Source organism: Trichechus manatus, unplaced genomic scaffold, assembly GCF_000243295.1.
Source record: "Trichechus manatus latirostris isolate Lorelei unplaced genomic scaffold, TriManLat1.0 scaffold00080, whole genome shotgun sequence".
Lineage (NCBI taxonomy): Eukaryota > Metazoa > Chordata > Mammalia > Sirenia > Trichechidae > Trichechus > Trichechus manatus.
In genome coordinates, this window is record NW_004444016.1 from 6,010,200 (window position 1) to 6,030,379 (window position 20,180).

The 20,180-nt window shown below is 49.4% G+C and overlaps 1 protein-coding gene across 7 annotated transcripts in view; it reads right to left on the bottom strand.

Annotated features, from left to right (window-relative positions):
* The window catches only part of SIL1 (SIL1 nucleotide exchange factor), a 288,848-nt gene continuing 268,668 nt past the window's right edge, over positions 1 to 20,180 (bottom strand). For 2 of the 7 annotated variants that reach the window (XM_023735590.1, XM_023735589.1), the window contains 3 exons: positions 5,526 to 5,622; positions 4,863 to 5,027; positions 47 to 1,286 (listed from right to left, as the gene is read on the bottom strand). In XM_023735590.1, coding sequence (XP_023591358.1) covers positions 930 to 1,286; positions 4,863 to 5,027; positions 5,526 to 5,622 — 619 coding nt within the window. In that variant the 3' untranslated portion in view covers positions 47 to 929. Of the gene's footprint in view, positions 1,287 to 1,393; positions 1,596 to 4,862; positions 5,028 to 5,525; positions 5,623 to 20,180 lie in introns of those variants that run through there. The other 5 variants (XM_023735588.1, XM_023735591.1, XM_023735587.1 and 2 more) reach the window with 5 other exon arrangements.

Consider the following 20,180-nt stretch of genomic DNA (forward strand, 5'->3'; position numbering starts at 1 on the left):
GGAAAGTCCGGATCCAGGGTTGCCGTGGCAACCTGCAGCAGGCTCCCAGCCTGCGCTCATTCTCTCTGGGGTTGGGGCCAGGACTTTCAGGCTCAGCTGCCCCCGCCTCCGAGGCTTCCTCCTCGGGCTTGGCCTAGGTCCAGCACAGACAGAGGTGAGGGGCAAGGGCAGACTTGAGCTAGCCAAGGCCCCCACTGCCAGCTTTAACAAGACCCCTCCTCTCCCAATGTAAGGTCCACACCCAAGGGCCTCCAGGGTCTGGGATCTGCCTCAGTGTCCTTTCTTCACTGAGGCCCCATCCCCAATGGCTCCTGTGGCCATCAGCTGCCCGAGCTGATGAGCATCCCTTGCACGTGGGATGTCCTCGAGCTTCCACCACCACCAGTGGCCTAGATGCTTTTACCTGGTCACAGGGCAGAGAAGGCAGTGAGAAGATGCCCCCACCTTCCCTTGTAGCCAGGGTGGAGGCATTTGGTGTCATGGTTTATGCAAGCTTTCTCTCATGTAATAGCACTCCCCTTGACAGATGAGGAACAGGCTCAGAGAAGTGACTTCCCAAGGTCACAGAGCTACTGGGTGTGAAAAGCTGGGTCCCAGCCAGGGGTTTCCAACTTCTGAGCCCAGACCACTCCCATGGGGCCTGTTACTGGGGCTGCCCTGGGCTGAACATCCAGCATGTCACCTAATGGCTCCCCTAACTACCACTGATGGGGGAGTGGTCTGCACTAGCTAAGATACAGACACACAGTAAGCAGACAGACAATGGCCCTCATGCCTCCATTTAATGGCCAAGTTAGCACTGTCCAGATGATCCCCATGCCCCAGAGGGAAGTCTTCCCTCCTGCCTGGTGTCCCGCAGAGTCCCACCCAGCTGGTGCCCATCAGCCTCCCTAGCAGCACCCCAGCCCAGTCCGGTGTGAGCGGGAGCTTCATCTCAGCCCTTGCAGCAAGCTGTTGATAGAGCCCAGTAGTTCCTGGAAGTAGCCCTCCTCCTCGCCATCCTGGAGCTCCAGAGCAGCCAGCGCCTGGTACTCCGCTTGCAAGCTGGCCAGCGTCCTGCTAAGCTGGGCGTCCTGACGGTAGTGGTCTTGGCAGGTGGCCAGGAGGGTGCCCAGAGTCTGCAGCACCTTTTCACGGGCATCGTGCTCAGGCAGTGCCAGGAGACTGGCGGTGATCGCACACCAGCCCTGTTCCCGCAGGCCTGGCAGGAGGTGCACCTGGCGATACTGCTGCAGCTTCTCTGGGGAGGTCTCACGGGTCAGCTCAGCCTCCTCCTCGGCAAACATCTGCCGTCCGCACGGCCAGGTGCCAGGGAAGGGGGCATGGGGAGGAAACACAGACAGCAGTCAGCGCACACAATGCCAGCCCAGCTCGTCAGACGCGAACCCTGAGGCCCACCCTCTTTCTCCATCCCCTTGGGCCTCAAAGGACCTACATGGGAGCGGGCAACTGGGTTCATGGTTCACACATGCTCACCCACCCATCCATATGTCCATCCGTCCATTCATCCAACCACTCATCAAAAACAACTGAGCACTGCGCCAGGTGCTGGAGAAACCAAGATAAAAGACATGGTCCCTCCAGGAGCTCCAGGTCTAGCAGGAGAATAAAAGCAATTGAACAGTCCTAACTAGCACAATAAATTTAATCTAACACTGCAGTGTGGGGCAGACAGTCTGGCTTCGCATCCCTGCCCCACTGCTGATGAGCTCAGTGATCTTGGGCTGGTTACTTAACCTCCCTAAGACTCACCCAGTATCACCATTTCTTAAACAGAGATAATGTAACTCCTTCAGGGCTTCTGGGGGGACTGAAGGAAATAATGAACATGCAGCCAGTGGCTGGTGGACAGTGCCCCCCTCCACCAATGTTAGCACAATAGCAAGTATTATCACACCATATATACCTCATCGTCACCATCATCACTGTCATCATCATCAACATCACTACTACTCCAGATTCACTTCCTCAGAGGGAGGAATGAACTGCTGCTGTTAGGGGGTGAGGGTGGAAGGAGGGAGGGTGTTATTTTCCTGAATCCTGAGGGGTAAAATGGGGAGCTGTCCAAATGGACAAGGTGGAAGGCCATCCACTCATAAGAAGAACCACACAACAGGACTGGACCCACCTCATATTTGAGGAAAGGCAGGCTGTTCTGGACAATGGAGTGTGAGTGCCTGAGGGCCAGGCTGGGGCCAGAATGTGCAGAGCTCGGGGCACCCCTCCAAGGGCCTGGGGAGCTGCAGAAGGTTTGGGCAGGGGCATCACATGCTCAGCCGTGTCTGGCATGTGCAGAAACTCAGCCCCATCAGTACAATATGGTGGGAACCAATTCTTCCAGGCTGCCATAGCAGGAAAGAAAACACCTGAAACCTGACAAGTAACCAGCTTGTTTCAATGTCAGAGGTAGGCTACTCAGAGGTAGGCTACGCAGAGGTTAAAAACGGGAAAGAGTGCCCCATGTTCACTGTACTGAATGTACCTGCAGGAAGAAAGGAAGAAGGAATCCCTGCCCTAACCCCAGGGGAGTACAAGGTGTGTGGAGGCCTGGAAAAACAAGAAAGAGGCCCAGGAAAAGATCAGGGGGCGCAGTGGACCACTTGAGGAAGCCCCTGCAGCACAACGCCTGGGCTTAGCACCTTATGTTGGCCTCAGACCCTTTGCAGCTTGGTATTTCTGATGGTAAAGGCTAAATCCCTTCTGGCCTCCCTGCCTGCGCTTGGCTGTGTCCCCTCTACCCGCCCTTGCTCTCTGCTCTGGTCACACTAACTCTCCCCTGAGCCTTTGCAGATGCAGTTCCCACTTTCAGGAGCTCTCCCCACCCCACACCTGTCCTCTGCAGGTAACTCGACCCATCCCTCAGACCTCAGTGCCTCCTGATCCCCAGAAGGACTCTTTGATAGGCCTTAGCTTACATGCTCTGGGATGACTCGGATAAGCATCTGCCTGGAAGTGCCAGGAGGGCAGGGGCCGCAGACTATCTCCCCAGCACCTCACACAGCAGGCCAGACTCCCAGTAATGCTGTGGAAGGAGCACTGGCAGGCAGGGTCACAGTGCTCACGATCCAGGTGGGCATCCCACCTCTGCAGCAGCCCCCAGACCGCCAGGGCATGCTCTCTCAGTAGAGGTCCTGCCATGGCCCAAGGGACAGAGATGGAAATGCCTGGGGCCTGGTGACCACAGAAGGGGGATCCAGGGTCCCTGCAATCTGAGGTGGGCCCACACTCTTGACGCGGATTCTGCATTCAGCTGCAGTCCCCACACCAACCATGCCTTTGAGGTGCATGCGGCCCAGGGGGCATCCTGACCCACCTCCACCTTACAGCAGCTCTGGGGCCACCCCAGTTTAGCCAGTTCTTCATTCTTTCTTAGGAACTGCAAGAAGAGAAAAGCCCTGGCTGCCCTCAACCATGAGTACGCCCTGACGTCTGTCCTAAAGCCCCCTGACTGAGCTCCTCCACTCTTTCTCCACGGAGGACAATGGTCCCCTGTACTGTTTGCACAGTCCTCCTCCCCATCGTGATGGAGCCCTAAGGCTGTCAAGGCGGGCTCCCGACTCCGACTCACTAGTGCAGCCTTGGGGAGACCGCTCAGCGGGAGTGCTCACTGATGGGTCAGTGCCACCGTGCTTGTGACACCCACACTGGGCAGCAGACGGACACAAATCCAAGACATTAGAAGAGAAAGGTCAGTCTCTCCTGGGAAATGCCAGGCCAATGCACATGTCCATCCCCAGGCTTGCTGGCCCCTCCTGGGCTGCAGACTGTGCCCAGGCTTCATTAAGTGGATCTGAGCACCACATGGCTGCCTGCTATCTGAGAACTGGGTTTCTGCAGCTTGGACCAAAACAGAGAAACAGACTGAGAGACAAGACAGGCCGAGAGAGACAGACAGAAGGGCAGAGAGCGAATGGCAGACGGAGACAGACCTCTGCTTTAGGAGGGAAGGCCAGGGAGGAGGGGGAGTGCAGAGCATGGGAGGGTAGGAAGGAGCCTCGGCCTCCCACACTCAGCACAGCCCCAGTGCTGCCCACCCAGCTCCACCAATCGGCAGTTGGCAGCTCTGTGGAGAGTGTGGCTCCACCAATCAGCAGTTGGTGGCTCTGTGGAGACTGTGGCTCCACCAATTGGCAGTCAGCAGCTCCGTGAGAGCGTGGCCCGAGAGAGGCAATGAGAAAGCCCTGCCAGTGCTCTCTGCAGCAGCTGAATTCAGAATCCAGGACTGGCTAGTTCTCAGGATTGGAAAGACTAAAGTGGGCTGGGCACTAAGTTCCTGCCAGCCAGCAGGCAATTGAGGTCCTTGGGGTTCTTGAGGGCAGCGATTCCGAGCCGCTGCCTGGAGCCAGAGCTCCCAAAGAAGGCTCCTCCAAGCTTCTAGAATCTTAACAGTCAGCGTCATTCCAGCCCTGTCTCCTGGTTTCCGGGCTGCTGTGACGGCCTCAAGCCCTTAAGTGGCACCCAGGCTCAGCTGCTCCATCCCACCTGCTCTTACCGCCCTTCTTGCTGCTTCAGCCAGACGACCCTGTGTTTCCATGAAGGCCCTGATGCTGGCTGTTTCTGGCCTTCAATCATGCTGGGCCCTCCACCTGGACATTTGGTCCTAACCACCTCCAGCGCCAAGCCCCTAACCTGGCCTGTCCCCCTCCTGACCAATCTTCAGGTTTCAGCTTAGCAGTCCCTCCCTGATGTCTCAGGCACCCTGGGTTAGCATTTCTGTCTGCCAGCCCTGGCTGGACATGTTTGCTCAGAACACTCAGTTACGAGGACGGACAGATGGATGGACGAATGGAAGAGACTTAGGAGGGAACAAGGGTCAAACGGCCAGAAGCAAACACAAAGCAAAGTGAGGCCTGGGTACTCACCTTCTCAGTGATCAGGTCATAGAGCAGAGTGACCACGCGCACGGCCAGCACCTCCGTGCCCTTCTCCTGCACCAGGCTCCTCAGGACCTGCAGCCCCCCCAGCTTTAGGAACTGCTGCTGAGCGTAGGGGAAGTGCCGCAGCAAGGAGCACAGAGCAAACAGGACCTGGGAGGCACAGACTAAGGGCCAGGTGAGGGACCACACAGAGCTGGGCCTGCCCCAAGGCCTAGAAAAGGCAGCTGGAGGTGCCCCCATGGCCCCAGCACAACCTCCATTCTCCCTGGCCCCACTCAACATCCTCAGGTACAGCTACACTCCTGGGCAGCCCATCCAGCTCAAAACCCAAGGCTGTGAGAGCCGGGAAGGACCTCAGACATATTCATCACCCAGTGGACAAAGGGTGGTAAACGGAGGCCCAGGATGGGAAGCCAAGGGGTGGAGCCCCAGCCTGGACACCCGCAGCTGAGCCCAGGCCCCAGACCCCTCACACGCTGCCGTGCCAACTCAGCCTTAGCTAAGTCTGCCCTCCACCCCACACCACCTAGCGGATGACCATTCAGGCTCCCAAGGGTGACATGCACAGCCTCTGTGGAAAGGGACCCCTTCCTTTCAGGTTCCACAGGCTTGCTGGGGGCTAGGAGCGAGGTCGGGGTGGAAACACACCTTCTTCTTTGTGGCAAGAGGCTGCTTGGTGGCCAAGATGACCAGCAGCTTTTGCAGGGCTCCTCCCTCAATGGCCTCCACCTGGACCTTTGGGTTGCTGGAGGAGGAAGCAGAGAAAAGCATCATCTTGCACCTGCTCACCAATGTGGGGGCACTCCGTGCACTCTGCCAGCCCAGGTATCAGGTGGTTAGGGAGCTGACACCACACCAGCCATCCTGGGGATACAAAGGACACAAGGGAGGGTCCCATCCAAACAAGCTGGAACTTAGCTGGGGAAACAAAGACCAGTTGGTGTGGGGCCCCCAGATACAACAGCCCATGGCATAGAAGACAGGGCCAAGGGCCCCCTGCCTGCCTCCAACTCCACAGTAGACAATGGGCTGGAGCTGATCTGGGAAGGCAAATCACCTCTACCATCATATAAGATCCTTCCAATTCCAAAGGGGCTTCTTCGGGGTCCCTCCTGTGGGAAGCTGTCCCCGACACACCCCAAGCCAGTGATAGATGCTCCCTCTTCCAGGATCCCAGGCACGTACCACACTGGGGGATATTACTAATGGGTCTGCCCCGCGTTGGGCTAGGAGCTCCTTGAGGGCAGGGGCAAGGATCCCATCCTCTCCTCTTCTGGGAAGAACAGGGGTCTGGTGCTCAGATAGCGCTCAGTAAACACTTGTGGGATGAATGCAGGAATAAAGAGCAAGGTCCAGGGAGCCTCAGAATACCTGAGTAGATCCTAGAACAGGACCAACTCATCTGTCTCCCCACCAGGCTATCTACTTGATGAGAGTAGCTACTGCCATTTTCTCTGTCCCTGTACTCTCAGTGCTTAGCAAAGCCTGTGACATAGCAGGGCTTCGGACAATGGGGAAGGAACCAATAAATGTGAAACCCAGTGCTGCTTGTGGAACTCCTCTCCCATTCTGGGCAGGGGAAACAGTGATGAGATAAAAACAAACATTTCAGGCCCAACCCTCCTGGATGAAAGGACGGGGATGCCTAGAGGGAGTGACCTCCATTAGGGCAAGGGTGCCAGGCTGGGAACACAGCCTGGAACCCAAGCAGGATACCCTTTTGCTGGCTCCTTGCTTCCTAAGAGCAAACTGGTGCTCAATTAAGAAGCAAAAGCCAAGCACAGGGACCCCATATACTCTGGCCCTCAGGGAAGGTCAAGGCTCCCAAGACACAGTAGCCCACCAAAGAGGCAGGGGAGGGGTGGAGGTATGCAAACATCTAAGGCCAACAGCAAAGGGGAGGGGCCAGGCCAGAGGGGGAGGGCACTAAAGTGGCTGTCACACCAGCCAAACAACCCACCAAGGGCAAAGAAGTCCCCGCCTGTCTCTGGCTTCCTTACCCTAGGAAGGCCACAAGCTCCCTGGAGACCCAAGAAATACCTGTTCCTCTAACCCCCAGCCTTGGCAGGATGCCCTCCCAGCATCCTGGAGTATGAGGCAGCTGTGGGGAAGCACAGACAGACCACAGGGAGTAGGATCCTAGCCAGAAACCCAGAAAAACAGGAGGCAGGCAACAAGAGAGATGGCACCCTGAGGTGCTGCCCACAGGAGAGGGCCTGGCACACAGTGTGCTCCATAAAAGCTGGCAGAATGGAATGGTGATGGGTCGGAGTCAGTCTATTCCAACCAGGGACCAGCTACAAGGTTCAAAGCAGACTAGCACTCTGAGCCCCATTTCCCTGCTGTAAAATGGGAGGCTCCTTCATCCCTCTGCATCCAGAAAGAAAGTGCAGGGGTACCAGCCTGTCTCACTGCAACACCACCCTGTGTCTGAGGAGCAGCCTGGAGATGGGCTGGGCCCTGGGAAGACAGGCTGACAGCTCTCTAGACAGGCATGTGGGAGTGACACGAGAAGCTGGGAGCTCAGCCTCCCCTTGGCCTCTGCTCCAGCGACTTGAGGTAAGCAGCTGCTTCATCAAAACGTGAGCTAATTAGGGCCCCCTCTGCCATCATGTGCCTGAGGAACGCTCACCCGAGACAGGCAGGGTATCGGAAAAGACGATGATCACTCTGAGAAATTCACACAGATGTCAAATGCTGCCTCCCAAAGAAGGGGGGCAGCGTGGACTGGTGTCGCATCCACCTCAGGGAGCACCAACGAGGAGCCCCGTTACTCACAGCCCACGGGGAGGCAGAGAGAAGGCCCTCAGAGACAGCACACGAAGCTCCATCCTTGCTTACAGATCTGCTGAGAATAAGGTCCAGAGAAGAGAAAAATCACCCAGCCAATTCCAGAAGGCCAGATCAGAGCCCAGAAATAGAGGGAGTGTCCCAGGAGCACTCGTCCTGAGCATGCTGGGCCCAGGGACAACCCTCAGGCCTCCCTGGGCACCTCCTCGGGCAGCACCCTGTCACCAACACAGGTACTGCTGGGGTGGAGATGGAGGGGCAGAGTCAGCATGCGGACTCTACCCACCAGGGTCTGACTTGGTAGAAAAGATGCAAACCCGTAAGGAATCAAGCACAAACGATAAGTAACAGGGGCAAAAGAGGAGGGTACGTACTGCATAGGCAAACCCCTGGGACCTCCAGAGAAAGAATAAACTGATTGGGAGTAAAGAAAAGATGCCAAAGGCCTTCTGAAGACATGAGCAAGATGGCTTCCTGATACTTCTTGCCCATGGTAGCCCTGCCAGGGGCTAGCAGGCCAGGCAGCATTTTGCTCTAGGACAAGCCACAACCAACCGTTCAGAGAAGCCCCACAAGGCAGACAGATCCCTGGGGAAGTTAAGCACCTGCTCTCTGCCCCCTAACACTGGTCAAGACAGGACCCATACATATGAAACAGACCACACTCTAAGCAGAGGGTCAGTGAAAAAGAGGAAGACCCTCAACGAGACGGACTGACACAGTGGCTGCAAAAATGAGTTCAAACATAGCAAAGATTATGAGGATGGCACAGGATTGGGCAGTGTTTCCTTCTGTTGTACAGAGGGTCACTATGGGTCGGAACTGACTTGACGGCACCTAACAACATAAAATTTTAATGACAGGTTTCAGAGTGAGTGAGTGAATGAATGAATGAATGGCTATATAACTTTATGCCACACCAGAGATGGCTCTGAGCCTAAGGTCTCTGCGGGTTCAGAGAAAGAAAGGGAAAGTGTGGGCTGGAAGAGCTGGGAGGGCTGCATGGGAGAGGTGAGCCTGCACAAGCCCTGGAGTACAGGAGAGGGGAATAGCTCATGGACAGGAGGAAGGGCAGGTGCTCAGGGAACAGCATGAGCTTGTGCAGAGAGGCAAAGAAATCACTCCTCAGGAAGTTGCCCTGGGTGTCGTGGAAAATGAGTCTGAGAGGTGTGGCTCTCAGCCAGACCCCAAGACAGGTCAGGAGGCCAGGCTGGTTGTGTGCCAAGGAGGTCTGCTGGCTGGGACTGAGGAGGGGCAACGCAGGATCCAGACCCTGACCAGCAAGCAGACAGGCTGTTCAAAGTGTGGAGTCAGAAACAAGAGCCACAGGGTACCTAGACACCAGAGAGGGTCCAGCAGAAGCGCCATACCCCGGAAGACGAGCAGGGGGACATTCTGAGCCAGGCAGAGCCCCCCTTCAGTTCTGGTCGGTTCTGGCTATGTGGTGTGTACCTGTATCTGCCCAGGATCCCTTCTTCCCCATGTTCTAGTATTGAGATCCTTTTCCTCCCTTTCTTTGAGAAGCTGCTCCACTCCTTCTCCTTGTGATCCAATGTACTGAGCCCAACTTCCTAAGCCACAGGGCTGGCCTGTCAAAACCTTTCCATTTTCTACACTGGAACCAGTATAGAGAAAAACTCCCTTCTCCAGGATATAGATGGATATAAACCAGGAGCTGTCTAAAGCCATGCCAGCAGCAGCTTGATTCCTACCCCACCCACCCTCCCTCCCTCAGGCACTCTCCTCCACCCATCTCCATGGAGGGAAGCCCATCTACAGTAGGAGAGAACAGAGCTCAAACTAAGTATACCAGAGAGAAAAGAGAGAGAACCTGATGACCTTTTCAAGTTGCTGGGGTCACTTTCCTAAGTCCCTGCAGGAGCTGGGTGTGTGGAGCAGGACCGGGGGCCAAGCATGGGCCTGCGCCTGCGCCCGGCCTAGCCGTTTCTCGTTACCAATTTAAAGAGGGTGCCCATACTCACTCTGGGCCCTGCCCCAAGGCCCTCACGGCTTCAGGGGCTCCTCAGACACCCTGCCCCCAAGAAACATCCCTCTGAATACCAGCCCTTTAGTGCTGCCCAGTCAGGGGTTGAGGACACACAGCAGAGGGAGGGTGGCAAAAACCCGGCCTGTGATCGTGACCCCCCCAGGTGCATCATGCAGGGGCGCAGAGCCAGGAGCCTCCAAGCAGTCTTGCCCTCACCAGACACTGACCTGCTCCAAGAAACAGATACTCTCTCCCAAGGCAGCTCAGCCTTGGGCTCTGGAGGCTCACTGCTGTATGCTTTTCAGGGGAGAATGACCAAAAGAGCTCTGATGAGGCCTAGGGGAGGAGCAAAGCGAGGCAGGGAGAACCCTTGGCGGGAATTCTGTGAACAATGGCTGATGACCTTGGGCAAGTGCCTTCACTTCAGTCTCCCTACCTGTGAGGCTGAGCTAAAAATACCTCATAAGGAGAGAAGAACTAATGAATGCCAAAATGCTGGCCACTGGGTTGTGGCTGAAAGATTATAATTACAGTGGGTTTCCTACAGAAAGAGGCCAGACCTAGTCCTTCAGAACACAACTTAATTCAGCCTTGAGATACTGGCCCCATCCCCTTCTCACCCTATAGACTTTGGACCAGAGCTGCAGCTCATGCCAGGGGTGGGAGGCAGTCTTGCTGGCTGGCAAGTGGGTGCCCTGACAGTTGGGGATCTGAGTGGGTTAAAAGGGCAGAGGCCTGGTATGCCTCCCAGTGACATCAGTGGAGTTGGTGTGCTCAAAGTCAACAGAAGGATATTAAGGATGTAGCTTGTCTCCGACACGATAAATGAGAATAAACCTTGTTCAGGGCTAAGCTGGCTGGACTGAATAAATACCATTAGCACTTGGATTACTGGGATATTCACAATCAGCAGGCAAGTCAGCTGTCTGTGTGCAGAGGGACAGCAGCAGCTGCTGCGCTGTAAATCTTGCAGGGGGGGTGGTAGGGAGATTGCAGAAATGGAAGTGATTGCATTTGCAGAAACCACAGTTTGGGTCAGGGTGGGCAATCTGCCAAGGGTCAGAGGTCATACTTTAGCTAACTAAAGCTGAGCAAGTGGGGGTGGGGGGAGAAATGAGCTGATCTCAGGGTTAGCCGCCAAGCCAGCAAGGGCCCCATGAGAACGCTGCCCACTACAGACCCAGGAGCTGCCCTTTTCCATCCTTGGCACCCTGTAGGGCCCAGCACAAAATGAAAATGCAAGGCCCTTTGTTCGAAAATTATAAGCATTTCAAGATGGTGAGAGAAGGGCATGAAACCTAGCACAGGGCCCTTCTGAGTGTGGGATACTGTCTGACTGCACAGCTCACACAGCCTACGGGCACCAAGGGTGAGTGCAAAGCATCAGGATGTGCACAGAAACTCTGCTCGGATGAACTGAAACAAGGGCTGGAAAAGGAGTCTGAATCAGGGAAAAGGAGAAAACCCAGAAAAGGCAGCGCTCTGGGATGGGAAACAAGGATTAGATTGACTGGTTAGATGGGGGACATGGAAACGTTAAGGTGAAACCCCATAAGCAGAGCCTGTGTCATCCAGACTCCCAGTCAAAACCTGGACCTAGGCTTCTCCACAGGACAATGAGGACACAGTAGAATCTGTGCTCGCTCTCTCATGAGTCCTCACAATATTCCTAAGACAGACAAATATTATTCCTTTTTATTGTCTTAATAACAGAGAAAGGAGAAAACTCTGCTGCTGTCTTCTGAAATGCCCCAGAAGACACTGTGCAGGTGGGGGAAGAGATGCCACGGGCAGCTGTGGTCAGCTTAGAATCATTTACGATCCTGCCTGGTGAAGCTGTGCATGTTCACCATCTTGCCTAGAAAGAGTCCTTCTCTGCTGGCCCCACCTTGTCTGTATCCTAGCCTGTAGCTTTGATCATCTGTGAAACACATTTGCAGAACATGTTATCTTCAAATAGGTTCAACAGAGATCTATATTAGCCTACCATCTAGGGATTAATGGGGTTAGGCAATCAATCAATCCATCAAGATACGGACAATTAACAACTTGAATAAGAATGGAATAGGTTCACCAGAAAAATAAATGCCACATACCTTCCACATGAAGGTGAAGCCCCCAAGAGAAACAAAACATCTGGCCTAATGTAAGTGTGGTGGGAAGTACATTGGGCCCTTCAGAAATTCCACCTGGATACTGGGGGAACGTGAGCGTATCAGTTCACCCATTCATATACAGACTCCAATCAGAAGCCAATCATGCAAACAAATGTGGAAAGCTCACAGTTCACCACATCATAGTGCTCACTCCGGGGCCTCTTCCCAGCCACAAGCATGTGGTGAAATCTCCCACTTCTGGAGAGATAAGGAGGCCCTCAGAGGGAATCTTCCAAACAAACATCTGCTGGCTCTCAAACTTAACTCCGCCTCACAATCACCAGGGACTTTTTTCTTCCTTAATCATTTCAGACTGGGCACTTAAAAATAATCACAGAAAAGTAATTATACAAAAAAATAACTTCACAAAAGTTGTAAGAATAGTAAGAACTCCCACAGAGATTTACCAATTGTTAACATTTTTACCACATTTGCTTTTTTCATTTTCTCTCTCTATATAACTGCCAGACCAATGACTTCTTCATTGCAAATACCTTTTTTCACCAACATCAATGGCGACTATAGGTGTGGACCTCACCAGGTGGAATACACAGGAATCAAATCGATTACATCTATGGAAAGAGACAATGAAAAAGCTCAATATCATCAGCCAGAACACGGCCAGGGCTGACTGCGGAACAGACCAACAATTGCTCCTATGCAAATTCAAGTTGAAACTGAAGAAAATTAAAACAAGTCCACAAGAGCCAAAGTACAACCTTGAGTATATCCCACCTGAACTTAGAGACCATCTCAAGAACAGATTTGACACGCTGAACACTAATGACCGAAAGACCAGACGAGCTGTAGAAGGACATCATACGTGAAGAAAGCCAGAGGTCATTAAAAAGACAGAAAGAAAGAAAAGACAAAAATGGATGTCAGAAGAAATTCTGAAACTTGCTTTTGAACGTCTAGTAGCTAAAGCAAAAGGAAGAAATGATGAAGTAAAAGAGCAGAAACAGAAGATTTCAAACGGCGGCTCGAGAAGACAAAGTAAAGTATTACAATGACATGTGCAAAGGCCTGGAGACAGAAAACTAAAAAAGAAGAACATGCTCAGCATTTCTCAAGCTGAAAGAACTGAAAAAAAAATTCAAGCCTTGAGCTGCAATACTGAAGGATTCTACAGGGAAAATATTAAATGATGCAGGAAGCATCAAAAGAAGATGGAGAGAATACAGAGTCACTATTCAATTGGTCAAAGTTCAACCATTTCAGGAGGTAGCATATGATCAAGAACTGATTGTACTGAAGGAAGAAGTCCAAGCTGCACTGAAGGCACTGGTGAAAAACAAGGCTCCAAGAATTGATGGAATACCAGTTGAGATGTTTCAACAAATGGATGCAGTACTGGAGTGCTCCCTCGTCTATGACAAGAAATTTGGAAGACAGCTACCTGGCCAATTGACTAGAAGAGATCCATATCTGTACCCACTCCAAAGAAAGGTGATCCAACCGAATACAGAAATTATTGAACAATACCATTAATATTACACGCAAATAAAATTTTGCTTAAGATCATTCAAAAGTGGCTGCATCAGTATATCGACAGGGAAGTTCCAGAAATTCAAACTGGATTCAGAAGAGGACGTGGAACCAGGGATATCACTGCTGATGTCAGATGGATCCTGGCTGAAAGCAGAGGGCACCAGAAAGATGCTTACCTGTGTTTTATTGACTATGCAAAGGCATTCGAATGTGTGTATCATAACAAATTATGGATAACATTGTGAAGAATGGGAATTCCAGAACACTTAATTTTGCTCATGAGAAACCTGTACATAGATCAAGAGGCAGTTGTTCAAACAGAACAAGGGGATACTGCCTGGTTTAAAGTCAGGAAAGGTGTGCATCACGGTTGTATCCTTTCGCCATACTTACTCAATCTGTATGCTGAGCAAATAATCTGAGAAGCTGGACTATATGAAGAAGAACAGGGTATCAGAATTGGAAGAAGACTCGGTAACAACCTGCGTTATGCAGATGACACAACCTTGCTTGCTGAAAGCAAAGAGGACTTGAAGCACTTACTGATGAAGATCAAAGACCACAGCCTTCAGTATGGATTACACCTCAACATAAAGAAAACAAAAATCCTCACAACTGGATCAACCAGCAACATCATGATAAATGGAGAAAAGATTGAACTTGTCAAGGATTTCATTTTACTTGTATCCACAATCAACACCCATGGAAGCAGCAGTTAAGAAACTAAAAGATGCATTGCATTGGGCAAATCTGCTGCAACAGACCTCGTTAAAGTGTTGAAAAGCAAAGATGTCACCTTGAAGACTAAGGTGCGCTTGACCCGAGCCATGGTATTTTCAACTGCCTCATACACATGTGAAAGCTGGACAATGAATAAGGAAGACTGAAGAAGACCTGACGCCTTTGAATTATGGTGTTGGTGAAGAATACTGAATATACTATGGACTGCCAAAAGAACAAACAAATCTGTCTTGGAAGAAGTACAACTAGGATGCTTCTTAGAAGCAAAGATGGCATGACTACGTCTCACATACTTTGGACATGTTATCAGGAGGGGTCAGTCCTTGGAGAAAGATATCATGCTTGGTAAAGTAGAGGGTCAGTGAAAAAGAGGAAGACCCTCAATGAGATGGACTGACACAGTAGCTGCAACAATGGGCTCAAGCATAACAACGATTGTGAGGATGGCGCAGGACCAGGCAGTGTTGTACTATGTGCTGCTGTACACAGGGTCACTATGAGTCGGAACCAACTCGATGGCACCTAACAACAAAACAACCTATAATTACACGTTATTTTCTTTTTCTGAAACATTTGAGAGTAAGTTACAGATATGATGCCCTTTACCTCTAAACGTATCAGTGTGTATTTCTTAAGAAATTATCAAAATCAGGAAACTAACATTGACATGATGATCTGTAGATGTTCCAATTTTGCCAACTGTCTGAATAATAGCATTTTTAGAATAATCTTAGTCCAGGACCACGCCATGCATTTAGTAGCATGTTTCTTCAATCTCCTTTAATCTGGAAAATATCCTTAGTCTATCTTTGTCTTTCAAGACAGACAAGAGCAAGGACAGTTATGCTGTAGAAGGTCCCTCACTTTGGATATGACTGATGTTGATGATGATTAGATTGAGGTTATGCATTTTGGCAGGAATGCCACAAAAGCGATGTTATGTCCTTCTCAACACATCTTATCAGGAGTCGTATGATGTCAACTATCACATGACTGGTCATGTTCACTTTGATTACTTGGTTACAGTGGTATCTGCCAGAGTTTTCCATTGTAAAGATACTATTTGTCCTTCTGAAATTATAAATATTTTGTGGAGAGAGGTTCTGTGATTATGAACACAACCTATTCTTCATCAAACTTTCACCTGCTAGTTCTAGCATTCATTGCCAATTCTTGCTTAAATTATTACTATGATATTTGTCAAACGACCTTCTAACTCCATCATTCCTTCTATATTAATTTTTGGAAGTCTAACTGAGGAGATTTTCCCTTCTTCCCCATCTATTTATTCACTCATTTATTACTTATCAGCATGGATTCATGGATTCTTATTTAATCTATGGGTTATAAACTCCTTTCATCATTATCTATTTTGATGCTCAAATTATCCCTGATTTAACCACCAGGGAACATTTTCATGCTGGCTTCTGTGTCTTTTTGACATATTTCCATCATTCTTTCGAGTACTTCCTTATTTTCTGGCACAAGATGTTCTCGTACAAGATCTTGTACTTTTCCTGTCCCAGTCCTGGACTCAGCCACTTCTCCAAGGAGCACCTGGGGCAATTTATTAAATTACCAATTCTAAACCCTACTCTACACATACTAAATCAGAATCTCAGAGGACAGGGCTCAAACATCTGATTCTTCATAAATGAATTGCCCACCCCACCCCCCCGCCGCCCCCATGATATTACCATTTGGCCAGTTACTGTTCTGAGGACCAGCACCTGGGATAACTAGACCCGACGCTCAACATTTTATCCACTACAGCAACCCTGACAGTTCGCTGAGCAGTCTTGAAAAAACTAGCCTTATGCTAGTTTTAAACTGTTCCAATCATTGGAAAAACATCTTCTGATACTGAGCTGAAATCTGCTGCTTTCTTGAAATGTATACCTTTTGGTCCCAAGTCCACCCTCTCAAAGTAGAGAGGATCCTGCCCCGACAAGCCAGCCCTTCTGAAGTTTAGGAGCAGCCAACTGCCCAGATAGAGCTACCCTCTCATAATCTGGCATCATGGGACCCTACAATCATCCTTTCCTCTTAAGACGACTTCAGGGGGTATTTTTGGTTTAAGGTTTAAAGATAATCATCTCAGGGCAATAGTTTTGAGGATTCATCCAGCCTCCACAGCTCCAGAAAATCTGGATTCCACAAGAATTTGAAATTCTGTTCTGTATTTTCTCCCGTTTGATTAGGATTCTTCTATACAATCTTTGATCAAAATGTTCAGTAATGGTGGCCAGGCACCATCCAGTTCTTCTGGTCTCATGGCAAAGGGGAAAGTTGTTCATGGAGGTAATTAGCCACATATTCCGTATCCTCCTCCTATTTCTGACTCTCCTTCTTCTTTTGTTGCTCCAAGCGAATAGAGACCAATTGGTGTACCTTGGAGAGCCAGTTGCAAGCTTTTAAGACCCCAGGCACTAAGCAACATCTGGCAGTCATTCATCATGTAACTCTTAAAATCCTTTACTTCCTGACAACGCCCTGTGGAAACTCCATGCACTGATGAATGCCCACAGAGGTGGCACCCAAACCTACCAGCAGGGCTCCAGCATGCCCAACCCTCCCCCTCCCGAGTCTAGCAGGCCCAGTCTCCTGTGTCCCAGGGCCACTCTACGCTTAATGCCCCAGGCCATCTCTATGTTTTGGCAGTAGCATCACAGAACTGTCTGGGTCTACTAAAGTCAAGCCACTGGAAGCTATTCACATACTCCTCTGATAAGCCAGGGGTTCCCCAACATGGCCCTGCACCCAAGTACAGGGCTTTATATTTCTTATTAAAGAATAGATATTAAATGTCAGCAGGCAAAAAGCAAGTTACAAACAGTATAGGTGATATGATACCATATATTTGTTTCTGGGTGGTAAGATTATCTTTTTCTTTTTTTTAAAAACAATGAATATGGATTACCTATAAAAGTAAAAATTTATCAACAACAACATAAAAAATGTCACATTGCTACCTGGGCCCTTCATCCTAGCCTGTCACTATTCTTTCGGATTCTCACTTGTCATGTATCCAACACACTGGTCCCTGATTGGTGTCATCTGCCCCCATGTCCTCACATAAGAACTAGAATACACGTTGGTATTCTGATAGTCTGACATGGAACCCTTTGGCACATCACGACCATTAAGACTCTGCTGACACTGTGAACCCTTTATAAACAAACACTCATTAGGTCTGACTGTTCAAGAAGCTATAAATCCTCATGCCCTTTATCATCATCTCTCTACCTGACCCCATTAGGTTATCGTGAGATTCTGTCAAATGCTTTCCTGAAATGCAGACTCCTTCTGTCTATAACGTGGACCTGAACTCCCAGGCTACCTTTTGTCTTTCTGAAAAAGGAAATCAGAACTGTGAAGGAACATGAAGGCGTCTTCTGGGGTGCTGATAATGTTCTATTTCTTGACCTAGGTGATGGTTGCATGGGTGTGTTCACTTTTAATAATTCATTAAGTGGTACCACAAGATTGGTGTACTTTTCTATATATATATGGAAGGAAGAAAGCAGGAAGGAAAATGAGAAGAAAGAAAAGAAAGAATTAAGTTAGTCTGGCAAGGCTTGTTCTTATGGAGCCCATGCTAGTTCCAAAAGATCAACTGTTCTCTTTAGAAATATTCACAAATCCCAAGTCTCAAAAACTCCCTGTCATCTTAAAAACCATCTCTTAACCCCCATGATGCCATAAAGATTCTCTCTCTCTCTCTCTCACACACACACACACACACACACACACACACACAGGTCTCATGATGATGTACATAAGTTTTCACCTGGCATTTTATTTTTCAGACTCTAACTAATTTGGAGAGGCTAGATTGCTCTTTTACTCCTTCCCACACTTTTGGGGTCAAGTTCCTCTTAACCATGTTTGTTTTACTCTTTCTGGCAGGAAGGCTATTCTCCCTGAAAGACAAGTCAGAGAGACAAAATAGAAATAGGAGAACTGAGATGCACTTTCTATCATTTGCTACACTGAATCATCTGACAGAAGCAGGTGGCCTAAGCCTTCCTTGCCATTCCTCTCACTCTAAACACTAACTGCTCAAGTCCTTTTACAGCTCTTAGCATCTCCCAGGTCTTACCCATCTGGTGTTCCTGACAGTGTTCTCAGAGGTTTACGCCATTCTACTGTATTTGTTCTTGGTTATAGGCTCCTTGTTTCATCTCTCAGACAAAATTTCAATTCTAACTGCTCCCCATGCAGCCATGTTCATCTCTGTAGATGTCTCCTTTCTTGCTCCTTGCAGTAATCACTTGTGACTCTATTACGCACATTTCATTTCTCAGACTGTGAACTAGCTTTCCTCAAGAAACTCTTGCCCAGAGTTCATATCTACTTTTCCCTGGACCTTCTGAAATCTGCTTCCCCCAAAACTCAGAGAGTTGTGCATTCTCCTTGGCTTCTCCAAACATGGTCAGTTTCTGCCAGGGTTCCTAACACTTTCATTGCACCAAACAAATCCTTCCTGCTGCTCAGAATATAATTTCAGTGACGTCCTTTTCCTTATTGCTTCTCTAACCTTCTGAGAGATGAAACTGTCAGAAAAGTGAATTAAGAATTAACACAAGTTGAGGATTTATCAGAATTTATCTTTTTTTTATGTAGAAGATTTCTAGCTGCTAAGATATGTAAAGATCCACAGCACCATACCAGACCAGTTTCTATAATCTCCATTCAGAAAACCTCTTCCACATTGAGGGTGAACAGATGACATCTTACCATAGGGGATTTTTTTTTTTTTTTTGGGCGGGGGGGAACAGTTCAGAGCCAATGATCTTAACTTTTTTTTCACCAACAAATCTAAACTCAGTAAGCAAACTAGTAAGAGCTGTTCTAGAGTCAGAGAGACCTGGGTTCAAGTCCTAGTTCTAGTGTTTTCAAGCTATGTGACTATGATAAGTTACTAAACATCTTTGGACTTCAGTTTCTTCATCTGTAAAATGGGGATTAATGATAATATTTATCTCATGGGATCGCTGTGGGATGAAATATGATAATATATACAGAAAGACTAGCACAGTTCCTGACAAATACCAAGCATTCAAATAATAGTTTTATTATATTATACTATTTAATAAAAGTTGTTGTTTTTATTTTACCTCTAAGAAAGACAGAATACCTAGGCTTCCAGGCTCCTCAAACGGTAGTTCCTCCTCCCCCCACCTCAAGAGGCTCCATCTCACGCAGCCCTAATCTAACCTGGAGGGAGAAATGATCTTGTCCTTTGCACTAGAAGAGTGGGGGGCATGGGTCTGTCCAGGCCATCCAACAGGGGAGCCTAGGAATGGGGGCAAGAGTGAACAGCCATACTCATGCCACCCTCACAACACAGCAGAAAACAACCCTCAGTCAAAGTCACAGTAAGAATTCTGATGCGCTCACTCTCAGCAACCTACCAATACTTGTTTTACCAAAGGGCTTTGCTGAGGATTCTTACCACCTTCTGTCCTGTGGTGGGGGACAAAGAAGACCACACCACCTCCCAGTGAGTGGCCCTAGATTCTCATTCTCAGCTCCTCTGGCTGGGTAGACAAAGATCACACAGAAAGAATTCATGGGGGAGAAATGTAATTAACAAGCTAGAAGGAGAGACTGGGAGAAAGGATCAAAGTAGCTAATTAGAACTAGCTAAAGGGAGACCATAGGGTGGGGAACATGGAAAAGAGAGGGCTAAAGGGAAATTATCTATGGCCTATACTTATTCAAAGAATGTCTCTGAGTAATTGTCTCAGGCAACCTGAGGGAGGCAAGGTAGGAGGAACAAGGTTAAGCAGAAGAAAATTTAGGCTAAAGTGTATGGGAGATTTCACGCAGTGAGATTTAACAAGTTTAATACAGAACACAGAGATGGTATTCTTTTAGGTCATCTATACCCACTGGTAGTACAACTATCCCCATAAGTGCTGGTGGCTTGGGGGAGAGCACAGTAAGTCAGATCCTACAGAGTAAGAGGGGCTCCAGGGAAACCACCCAGACAATCCTTACTCCAAGCTACAGGCAATACACTTCTAAACAGGCCCCTTGCAGCTCAGGAAGGAGCTTCCTTACTCACCCAGATCTTCCTCTCAAGAGTTCTGGGGAGACTCCGGCAAGATGGCGGTCTAGGCAGAAGCACCA